The following is a 12,691-nucleotide window of genomic DNA, read 5'->3' as shown; positions in this document are numbered from 1 at the left end:
CAATTTTCCAACTTCTGATGAAAAAACTGAGAAATTGAGCTTTTTGTAAAAGCACATTTCAAACATAACTTTAACACAGCTATTTCTTTTTTTTTTTTGCTTTTGTGACATCCCAAACATCTGAATAAAGTTTTCCTTCTACAAAATAACATAAACAACAAGACAAATAGAGCTTTTGATTGCAAAGTAACAATTTATTTACATATAACTAAACTATTGAAATGTTGAACATTCCGGGGAAGGCTCTCGGCTGCTCCCGGTTGAATGAGGTGGCTCCCAGTAATGTGATGAGTCCGGATCAAGATTGGTCTCACTTTTTTCATCATCTTCATTGTTGGTTTCAACCTTGGGCTCAGGAGTAATGCGACGTGAGCTCCGCAGAACGCGTGTGGAACATGACGCTGTTATGGCTGCGGCTGTCTTGGCAGACGGGGTAAACTTTTCCCTCATTGCTGTCTGTCTCTTCAAGATAAGATTTTTTTAAAATCTTTCTTTGACGATTGTGTCGTTTTCTTTCCAAAACACTCTTCGTGTCGTTTGCCTTTTGTTTTCCATCGTTCTCCACATTTCTCTCAAGCTTCCTTCTTCACAAGGTCCCTCCCAACTTCCATTTCCTGACTATTTTTCTTCACTTCACTTCCTTTCATGGTCCGAGATGAGTTCTTACCAAATGCGCTACTGCCCTCTAGTGGCCAGTTTTATTGCTTTAAAATGGGTTTTGAGCATTGTGCATTGTAGCGAACTTGCATCAGAACCTAGAAATTTCTCTTGTGAAAAAAAAAAAAACGTAAAAGACGTAAAAATACATTTTTGGGACACTGAAACAAAAAATAGAATGTATTCATACGTTTTTGGGAGCAAATGAGTTAAGAGCATGTGAAAATTTTTTTTTTTTTTTTATTGTATGTTATACCATTTAAGCTAGCGGACTTTTGCTATGCAAGTTAGACAATTGCTCTCTTGTTGTATTTAGATCTCCATTTGTTTGTTTTTTTATACCGTTTGAGGCTAAGCTCAGGTATTTTAATTTATTTTTAAATGAAAGTGCAATTCAGTATACGTTGAAGAAACACTCAGGAAATTTATTTTGTATTCGCATTTAAAGCTCTTTTGAATGTGCAATTTCAGCAAGCCTTTGTTTTACATCTCCTAAAATTTATTCTGCATTGCATTATATGTTCCTAATCCGATTACTCGATTATTCGAACTAAATAGTTGATAGATTAATCTACTACTAAAATAATCGATAGCTGCAGCCCGAGTGGTGTGCGTGTCGGTGTCCGTGAACTGGTTCGACAATATGGCCATAGAATTTCTACGATCTCGATGGTCCGCTTCCGACCTACGTACGCCATTGTTTATAAGTTAAGTTGACAATTATTATTGTGGTAACATCGCCAGCTTCATCAGGTTTTTAATCATTTACTTCAGAACTTGTGCAACACAACACGTCTACTGTCCACCGCAACTGACGCCAACAACAGAACATGAAAAGTGAAAGTAAAAACACTAATGCACCTCTCTCGCTCCGTCAATTCAGCCACGTTCAAGTACACCACGCAAAACACATCTGCCACATCACAACCCGATTCGTTACATTATTAGAGGTATTACTATTATTCTATCATTATTCTGATTTTTATTTATAATTTATTTGTTTTGCTCTGTGTAATTGCTATTTGCAACAGTACCAGCAGTATTTATTTAGGATTTAGTGTAGGTTTTCGGGCTGTGGAACGAATTAATGGAATTATCATGCATTCTTATGGGAAAATCCTGCTCGACATACGACCATTTCGACTTACAAACAAGGTCCTGTCCTGTAACAAATGAACTTCATATGTAGAGGGACCACTGTATACAGTGGGGCAAATAAGTTTTTAGTCAACCACTAATTGTGCAAGTTCTCCCGCTTGAAAATATTAGAGAGGCCTGTAATTGTCAACATGGGTAAACCTCAACCATGAGACTCAGAATGTGGAAGAAAAAAAAACAGGAAAATCACATTGTTTGATTTTTAAAGAACTTATTTGTAAATCATGGTGGAAAATAAGTATTTGGTCAATACCAAAAGTTCATCTCAACACTTTGTTATGTACCCTTTGCCGGCAATAACGGAGACCAAACGTTTTCTGTAACTCTTCACAAGTTTTTCACACACTGTTGTTGGTATTTTGGCCCATTCCTCCACGCAGATCTCCTCTAGAGCAGTGATATTTTGGGGCTGTGGTTGGGCAAAACGGACTTTCAACTCCCTCCACAGATTTTCTACGGGGTTGAAATCGGGAGACTGCCTAGGCCACTCCAGGACCTTGAAATGCTTCTTACAAAGCCACTCCTTTGTTGCCCTGGCTGTGTGTTTGGGATCATTGTCATGCTGACAGACCCAGACACGTCTCATCTTCAATGCCCTTGCTGATGGAAGGAAATTTTTACTCAAAATCTCTTGATACATGGCCCAATTCATTCTTTCCTTTACACAGATCAGTTGTCCTGGTCTCTTTGCAGAAAAACAGCACTAAAGCATGATGTTTCCACCCCCATGCTTCACAGTAGGTATGGTGTTCTTCGGTTGCAATTCAGTATTCTTTCCCCTCCAAACACGAGAACCTGTGTTTCTACCAAAAAGTTTTTAGTTTCATCTGACCATAACACATTCTCCCAGTCCTCTTCTGGATCATCCAAATGCTCTCTAGCGAACCGCAGACGGGCCTGGACGTATACTGGCTTCCGCAGGGGGACACGTCTGGCAGTGCAGGATTTGAGTCCCTGGCGGCGCATTGTGTTACTGATAGTAGCCTTTGTTACTGTGGTCCCAGCTCTCTGTAGGTCATTCACTAGGTCCCCCCGTGTGGTTCTGGGATTTTTGCTCACCGTTCTTGTTATCATTTTGACGCCACGGGGTGAGATCTTACATGGAGCCCCAGATCGAGGGAGATTATCAGTGGTCTTGTATGTCTTCCATTTTCTAATAATTGCTTCCACAGTTGATTTCTTTACACCAAGCGTTTTACCTATTGCAGATTCAGTCTTCCCAGCCTGGTGCAGGTCTACAATTTTGTCTCTGGTGTCATTCGACAGCTCTTTGGTCTTGGCCATTGTGGAGTTTGGAGTGTGACTGACTGAGATTGTGGACAGGTGTCTTTTATACCGATAATGAGTTAAAACAGGTAGCATTAATACAGTTTACGAGTGGAGCCTCGTTAGACCTCGTTAGAAGAAGTTAGACCTCTTTGACAGCCAGAAATCTTCAGACCAAATACTTATTTTCCACTCTAATTTGGAAATAAATTCTTTAAAAAATCAAACAATGTTGATTTTCAGGTTTTTTTTTCACATTCTGTCTCTCATGGTTGTGGTTTACCCATGTTGACAATTACAGGCCTCTCTAAAATTTTCAAGTGGGAAAACTTGCACAATTAGTGGTTGACTAAATACTTATTTGCCCCACTGTATGTTGACGTTTTGTTTCTTATCTAGCCCTCTTTGCGCACAAACTGTATAGAGTCACGAGCAAGATGTTCTGTCAGGAAACAAGCCAGTTTGACTGCAACCTACATACTGTAGGTGAAAATGACTATTGTGCTGCAGTGAAAAATGCCAAACATACTGTACGTAACCACACACACCCATGTTGATAGAGCTGTTGAAAACACAATTCCCTGTTGGGCTCATGGCCTTGGTAATGTAAGCAACTCTGTGTTTGTGATATATGACTTTAATTTCACTGGCTTCAAACTTGAGTCTGACTTCACCGAGGTCGCTAACTGCACACTAATAAGGAATTTAAACATATCTGGAAAATGTATGAACAAACACTAGATTTATCAAAATGATTACCCTTCTTAATATTACCAGGGTTAAAATGAAGCGGTAACTTTGATTAGAATGATTAAGTTAACCAACAACTGACTGAGGTGTTTTGAATTGTACTAATGATTACTTTGCTGCAAATTCTTTTGACAAATGATCCCCTTAAAATTGTGTAAGATTGTGCGAGTGTGTACAATATATCAAAATGTAAAAAGTATGTACGTTCAATCTCTCACCTCATTCAGTGCTTCCTGTCTCTGTCACAGGAAAGTGAGCACGGAGGTACTCTCTGGAACGAATGTCAGCCTGTGAAAGAAGAAAGATGGAGGGGAGTGAGAGAGAACGTTACGAGGGATGGACATGGAAAGGAAGACATCACTCATACAATCAAATGCGATCAGAGGTGTGCAGGAACACCCTTACACAGTGAACACACACACTGAATGTTTGAAATGGTAATGAGGCGACCTTGATGCTGACTTTACTCAGAACAAACAAAGCGCTGGTCTTTGCTGCCAAACCTGACAAACATAAATCATTGCGTGCAGACAGGTGTTTAGGCCAACACTGCTCAGCATTTTTATCTAAACACTTAGGTCTTTGGGGACCAAACATATAAAGGTGTTCATCTTGGGAATGACTCAATTCTAAAAATGAATTGTTTTCAAGGTTGTTCCCACACAAATTTGCTTTCAGTAATAGTCAGATTGAAAATGAATTAATCAAATTGTAATAACACTGGTCTTGGACTTGAGATCTAAAATTTCCTCTGTATAAACCAATAATCTTTCCTCTTAGTTGAGAATCAGAGTGGTACAACAATTAGTAAAATTGTATTGGCCATCTTCTGAAGAGCAGCATTATGTGATTTTCATAAAATGAAATAAAAATATTAATTATATTGAGTTGGCACAAAACAGTTGTCAGAAGTTAAAAGTACCTATGACAGCAAAAAGCATGTTTATTTCATATTTCACGTGTTATTTTATGCTCTGGAATGAAATGGACCGCTTGGATGTGTGTGGAAGAGATCGATATGTTTATTCAATTTTTTTAATCCCACGCCATGAAAATGAGTGACTTTCTGGATTGACGAAGAATGCGAATGTGACGCCAGCGGGATAATTATCTTCAGTATACAGCCAATACTTCAGTATGCAGAATGACTGCAGATTCATCTGATTTTGCGGATTATTTCGTTTATTTTTCGCATCATGCCAGCCCAATGTGCTGCAGACTTTTGTTGCTGCACCAGGGAGAGGCGTGTGCCTTTTTGGGTTTCAAAACGATCCCGTTCACCGCGGACAATGGCCAAAACAAGTCCGACAACTGTGAGACCATTGTGAGGTGACTAAGCTACGTGTTTTATATTATGTCAAATACTGGGATTATGGCACACGTTTAAATAAGGAGGTGGATTGCATTTTGTGGGTGACAATGCTCCTTGTCCACCGAGAAGACCAATCGGCCAATGACCGCCGGCTTGTCACACACCATGGTCACTTTCATCCCATCGGTCCTATTCGCGTGGCCGCCGAGAATGAGCTTTCCTCGGCTTGGCCACGAGCAGCCGCCCACGCCGACGTCGGCCGGTTTGTCCACCGAGAAGGGGCTATTTTCGGCGTTCATTCCCGGTGACGAGCACAACCAGCCCACCGCGGCCGCACCAGAACAATGAGCCATAACTTGCTCACCGCCGGGGGCTGGCTAATCGGTTAACACAATCAACCCGGCTGCCGTGTGTGACATGAGCCGGGGTAGTTTTGTGCGATTTTTAGTTTTCGAAAGGCAAGAATAAGACTTGGAAAAGCTGCTCGGTTCAGGTTAGCATGTTAGCTAGCTGTCACACCTCCTGTTTTGTTTACGTTCTTTCCTCCGTCTCCGAAGCCAGGGCAGGGAAATGACAAAAGCCAGACAAACTCAAATGGCATAAAATACTGTTTGGAAGAGGAATTCGGCAGTTTTGACTACCATGCAGTAATTTTGCCCTGTTGTACTGAATAAATGCATTTCTAATATTTCATATTCCATTTAGCATATGACAGTTATTTGTCATGACCATACAATTTATTTAGCAATTGGGGAAAAATACTTGGATAAAAAGGATATCCTGTAAAAATACTGGAGTAGAGAGATTGAAACAATCATGACATATTGCTGCTCTATGTCGTATTTTCCTCGTTCTGAATCTCCTCCCTCAATGGGCTGAATTTACATTATAATGCTATTTAAGATTTTTTTTCATGCTATCACAGGCACTTTAAACGTACAAGTCAACCAATTTCACACAAAGTTTTGGTGGAAAACCTAAAAAAAAAAAAAAAAAAAAAAAAAAGTTAAAACTCAACATTTTAAACAAACTGGATTAAGTTATAGTGTTTTAAATGGTGTTATACTTATAGCGCTTTTCACTATCTCGCCATCCACCTACTGGTGACACAGCACCAGGAGGAACGTGGGTTTCAGTATCTTGCTCAAGGAGACTTAGACGAGTTCATCAGGGCAAAGAATCGAACCTACAACCTCTGGGGTGGGGGACAACTACTCTACCACTGAGCCACGCCACCCCACAAGGTTAAGGACTGTACTTTGAAATCAACATTTTAGATAAACTGAACTTCAGTTTAAGTAAATATATAATAAGTTGCTCCAAGCAAGAATCGTGACCGAGACACCATGGTGGCAGCGGAGTGCGCAGACAACTGAGTTACTGCGCATCCATTTTCAATTTTTTTTTTTTTTTAATGATACTATTACAAAATGGAGCAGTCTTTTTTTTAAAACTCAAATTTCTATCCACAAAAGCCAATAATTTTCCAACCAGGACGTCTCTGTACATAACTGCATTCATCTTTCCCTCTATACCAGCGGTGGGCAAATATTCCTCGGAGGGACGCATGGATGCGGGTTTCCGTTCCTGCCCATCAAGAGCAAAAACCTTTTTACCAATGTGGTGTCTTGCAAGCGCAATCAGTTGATCACAGTCAGGGGCTTCTTGTTTCAACAGAAAACTCATTGGTTAAACTGTCTGTGCTAGATTAGTTGGAACAAAGACCAGGACCCACTACGGCCCTTGAGGACCGGTTTGCCCACCCCTGCTCTATCCTGACTAGTCTTCCAGTCCCTGCTGCTAAAAAACATTCCCACAGCGTGATGCTGCCACCATAACGCTTCACTGTAGGGATGGTTTTCTCGAAAGGTAACGCCTCAACTTCACTCAAAAGAGTTACTTTTTTGTCTCATCAGACCAGAGAATTTTGTTTCCCGTGGTATGAGAGTTCTTCAGGCAGTCTACCATGGGCCTTTTACTAAACAGTGGGTTCCATCTTGCCACTCTACCAAACAGGCCTAATTGGTAGATTGTTGCAGCATTGGTTGTCCTTCTGGAAGGTTCTAATCCGAACGTCTGAAGTATGCTCAAACTGTTAGCTCTTTTAAATCGGGGCTAAAAACGCTTTTGTTTAGCACTGCATATCCATAACTGTCTATATATTTCAATCTACCTGCTTTCTATTCCTCTTGTGCTTATCTCCATTGCTGATTTCAATTATTATTAGTAGTAGTAGTTTTTGTTTTATTTTTATTTTTGTTTCATTTTTATTTATTTATTTTTATTCTGTGATTAAAAGCGATCCTTTTGTCTTGGTTTTTACGTTGTGTTGATTTAAATGTGATTTTTATGATCTCCATGTGATGTAAAGCACTTTGAATTGCCTTGTGTTGAATTGTGCTATATAAATAAATTTGCCTCGCCTTGCCTTGCCTAATCTCTCCACTGAAAAACACTGGAGCTCTAACAGAGGACCATTGGGTTATTGGACACCTCCCTGACTAAGGCCCTCCTCCCACAGTCACTCAGCTTAGATGGCTGGCCAGCTCACAGAAGAGTACTTTTGGTTCTAAACTTCTTCCACTTACGGATGATGGAAACCATTGTACTGATTGGAACCTTCAAACCCGTGAAGTTTTTTTTTTTCTTTTTTTTAAACTTTCCTGTCTTTGAGCCTCAGGACAATTCTGTCAAGGAGGACAACAGACAATTCGTTTGTCTTCATGCTTGGTTTGTGCTTTGACATCCACTGTCATTCCTAAGACCTTATATAGACTGGTGTGTGCTTTTGGGCATTGGGAGTAGGGCTAAGGCTAATTTCACACAGTCGTTTCAAACACAGTTTATGAAGACATTTAAGTATGGCCCACAAACCTGATTATGTAATTTAATTCAAACCACTTAATCAAGTTCACAATAGAGATGAAAACGGAGTTCTCACAGTTACTTAAGAGAAATTACTAATTTGTCTACTTAAAGATACCATATTTTTACAGTGTAATGCTGTTAAGTTCTTGATAGCATTTAATAGCAACCAGTCTCACTAGGTTTGGTCAATGCACTGATATAGTTACACAATTCAATTAACAAATATTAATTCGGTTCATTAAGTATAAAGAATGCTGTTCACCTGAGTTCAAAGGCAAGAAACATTTATTTACAGTTTTCACAACAGGTGTAGCTGTTCCAAAGTGCTTTTAAATGCACATACACAAACCAAAGGGGAAATATGTCAAACTAACACAAAATTCCTTAAAGAAGACAATTACAGTAAATGTACTTTCTTTGCCGTTATGATTTTGTGCAGAAAGTTTGCATTAATGCGAATGCAGGCAAGGAAAACCATTCAGCACACCATGTTCCATACTGCTTTTGCCTTGCATTGCTGTGGGGAGCTAGAGACGAGAGTTGCTGTACACACTAGAGTGATCACCAGTCAATCTCAAATCTCAAGCATAAAGACAGTCAATCCTTCTCACTCAGAGTTTAGAAAGGGAAGAAGGAATCCACAGAGCCCGCACAAGGAAAAAAATATTGAAATTCTGCACAATCTGAGCCGCGGGCAAATCAGTGCGATGGCAGTGCTCAAAATAAATCTTCAGCCTACTGATTCTTGTTGAGAAACATGACCATATCTACTGAATGTAGTCCAGTGGCTATTAGCAAGTGAAAACAAACATTGCAAAAATATGTGGAAATTCAGAAGCTGTTTTCCATACAATATTATACAACTATTTCTGAGGTGGTATTTCACCATGTTCCCATGTCTATTCTGCCTCTATATCTGTCCCCCTTAAACTTGCATTTGAAATTGTACTCCAGGATTCACTTTATTCATTTTACTTTTAACAATTTTTTCAGTCTTCATATTTGATTTCAACCAAGGTACATTTTCAGTTCAATAGTTTCTCTCTCTCTCGTTGACAGTACACCATCTGTTATTTATTTAATTATGTCTATTCCACTGCTTCCCAAAAAGTTTGAGTTATAACTCACACCCTGCCTACCCTGGTGATGCTTACCATTGAAATGAAGATGGAAATGATAAAAAAAAAAGTACGAGCGTGGTGCGCGTGTCCGTGAACTGCCTCAACAATACTGCCGTAGAATGATCTCAACAATCCTCCTCTGATCTTTTTTTCGCCAGTCTTTATAAACTGACAATTATTATTATTGTGGTAACATTGCCAAAGAAATCGCCAGTTTCGTCAGGTTTTTAATCATTTATTTCAGAACCTGTGCAACACAACATGCCTACTGTACGCCGCAGTTGAGACCAAGTCCCCAACAAAACATAAAATAGAAAGTAACGTCTCTACGCAGTCTTGATCTCACTGCCACGTCAGCCACGCGGTGCGTTCAGGTACAGCACGCAAAAAAACATCCGCCAGATTAGAACATTCTTTACATTCATTACATTATTGTATAGGAATTATTAATTATTATTATTATACTGTATTAATATTCTGATTTTTATTTATGATTTATCTGTTTTGCTATGTGTAATTGCCATTTGTAATAGTACCAGCAATGTAAGTTTTTGGGCTGTGGAACTAATTAATGGAATTATAATGTATTCTTATGGGAAAATCTTGCTTGACATACAACTATTTCGACTCACAAATAAGGTCCTTAAACGAATTAATTTCGTATGTAGCGGTACCACTGTGTGTATATATATACACACACATACAGTTGTGGTCAAAAGTTTACATACACTTGTGAAGAACATAATGTCGTGGCTCTCTTGAGTTTCCAGTTATTTCTACAACTCTGATTTTTCTCTGATAGAGTGATTGGAACAGATACTTCTTTGTCACAAAAAAATATTCTTGAAGTTTGGTTCTTTTATGACTTTATTATGGGTGAACAGAAAAAAGTGATCAAATCTGCTGGGTCAAAAATATACATACAGCAGCGCTAATATTTGGTAATATGTCCCTTGGCCGTTTTCACTTCAATTAGGCGCTTTTGGTAGCCATCCACAAGCTTCTGGCAAGCTTCTGGTTGAATCTTTGACCACTCCTCTTGACAGAATTGGTGCAGTTCAGTTAAATTTGATGGCTTTCTGACATGGACTTGTTTCTTCAGCATTGTCCACAAGTTCTCAATGGGGTTTAAGTCAGGACTTTGGGAAGGCCATTCGAAAACCTTAAAGAGCATATGACACGAGAAAAAAAGTCTTAAATGGCATTATTATGTGAATTAGAATCATATTTTGAGACGATTCGACTATATACAACAATTTTGAAAAGCACAGATGACGAGAAATTAGTCTTTTAATCTGCCGGTTAGCCACGCCTACCATTATAGGGCTTTAGCGTCCCCAACAGGTGGATGACGTCAGCGGTAGACTGTGCTCATCGGTTTTACTATTCAGCCCATTGAGGGGGAATTATTCAGAACGAGGAAAACGCGACGAAGAGAGACGCAAAATGTCATTGTTTCAGTCTCTCTACTCCAATATTTTTACAGGATATTCTTTTTATCCAAGTATTTTTCCCCAATAGCTAAATAAATGGCTTGAGAAGGACCAGTCAGCCCGTCGAGGGGGGACTATTCACAACGACAGGCATGAAAATGGGTCAGGGGTTAAAAAGGTGAGAAAGGTGTGGAGGAAATATGTTCCGGCGTTCTGCCAAAATGTCCGCCGTCGGCAAAACGTCCTACATGTGGCGAATTTGACCATTTTAATTTTTCACATAAGGCTTAATATTCGAGTTAACGGGGGTTTAATTAGTTGAAGGAGTTGATTTCAACCACGATTGACTCGCGCTAGCTTAGCCACTCCGGAGCCCTGAAACTAACAAATAACTGTCAAACTGCACAGAATGTGTTCAAATCATTTCCAACGACTAATTAAACCCCGGCTAACTCAAAGATTAAGCCTAATGTAAAAAATTCTGAACTTCCCCTTTAAAATAAAGACCATTGAATATGGCCCTTAAAATGTTGTCTATAAAAGTTTTAGAGCAATAAAACAAACAACATAAATGAATAAAATGAACAGGAATCCTTCAAAGTATTTCATAATGGGTCCAAATTATTTTTCGAACAGATCATGTGACTATAGAACCTTAGAGACAGCCGTTTGCATTGCTTAGCCAAAACTACAGCTGAGGAGGCAAGATGGATATTTAGAATTTCTTTAAACCTAAGCTTTCAAAACCCTCAACAACAACTGAGCTTGAACCGAGGATTGAGCACGAGCAGTATCAAAAAGTCCTGGCTGTCCTGTTACCTGTTGTGCTGTAATTCCAAGTGGTGCTTGAATTGGATGCTTATAGCGGTGGACAGACTTTTTGAGCCAGTGCAAAGTTTGCAGCGCACGGAGATATTTTTGTTATCTTTACTGGACAAAAATGTGAAGTAATGGCTGTGTTTCCAGTGTGCAAATGCAGCCGTTTGTAGTATATCTCCTGCCTATTTCATTGCATCCTGGCGAGGTAGCAAGGCTATGTTGTTTTGGCCGCAAACTCCCAGCGCTCACGCATCATGGTAATACACGTGACCCTTTTTGTTCCATCCCCGATTAAAAAGTGTGACATGTGATGTCACTCCCATGACTACAGTATTCTTCATTCTACACACATTATGGGGCAATAACAAAATAGTAACGCACAGGCATCAAGGAAAGTAATTTTACTCAGATTACTGATTTAGACAAATGAACGCGTTAGATTGTTCTTTACTGAAAGAAAGTAATCAGATTAGTTACGCATTACGATGCCGCGTTATTGACAACACTGCTTTTATATTACCGTTAAATACACAAGCTTGACGCTACCTTAACGGGAGCTATTTTTTCACCGGACGCTCCGGCAGTGTTCAACGCAAGCTGCAACGAACGGCAGTAACTTTGTCATACCACAAAATATGAAAACGAAAACCATTACTCACTAAATTCAATATGTTGGCAAATGCATTCATCTAAAAACAATTGGGAGTGATACTTTACCTCCTCCAGCGAATGTGAATTTGTGCTTAGTACAAGATCATCTGTCGCAATTAGCGATCTTTGAAGCTCTTTTTTTTTTTCCTTCCCGCATACAAACTTGTTTCTCTCTCAGCGGCTGTTATTAACCTCAATGAAGTTGCTGTCCTAGCTAAGCCTTGCCTATCATTCGTCTTTGTAAGTTTTTAGTAACTTTGTGTATTGAATTTGAAAGGAAAATGTGTGTTTTGTTTTTGACGAACTTTTTCATGAAGCTAAACTGTTGAAGCTACTCACATGTGGAAAAATACGAGTGTACAACGTTTTAAATGTATTCATTTGGTATATTTCAGTTACCACGATTTGAGAGATCAGTAAATTGAAGAATTTACGCGTTGCGTTTGGAGTGCTTGTTTTTGGGTTTGCTGGAATAGCGTCACTGACACACGCTGCATCAAACAGGGGAAGGGGTAAGCGCTGCCGCGCCAAGCTAATTCTGGCTGCATTTTCGACACATGAAAAATAACGAATACTTACTACTGTATGACGGAAAATTTTAGTGGTTTTGTAACCGCGACGTTTTCATAGCATGGTAATCCGTGAAGGTAACTGGC

The 12,691-nt window shown here is 39.4% G+C and overlaps 1 protein-coding gene across 3 annotated transcripts in view; it reads right to left on the bottom strand.

The window, feature by feature from the left end:
- The window catches only part of LOC130920902 (endonuclease V-like), a 120,139-nt gene that overhangs the window by 68,580 nt on the left and 38,868 nt on the right, over positions 1-12,691 (bottom strand). For all 3 annotated transcript variants that reach the window (XM_057844432.1, XM_057844433.1, XM_057844431.1), the window contains exon 8: positions 4,050-4,119. In XM_057844432.1, coding sequence (XP_057700415.1) covers positions 4,051-4,119 — 69 coding nt within the window. In that variant the 3' untranslated portion in view covers position 4,050. The remainder of the gene's footprint in view (positions 1-4,049; positions 4,120-12,691) is intronic.

This window comes from Corythoichthys intestinalis, chromosome 8 (genome assembly GCF_030265065.1).
Source record: "Corythoichthys intestinalis isolate RoL2023-P3 chromosome 8, ASM3026506v1, whole genome shotgun sequence".
Lineage (NCBI taxonomy): Eukaryota > Metazoa > Chordata > Actinopteri > Syngnathiformes > Syngnathidae > Corythoichthys > Corythoichthys intestinalis.
Note: the sequence above shows the minus strand (reverse complement) of the source record. Positions and strands in the feature narration are given on the sequence as shown.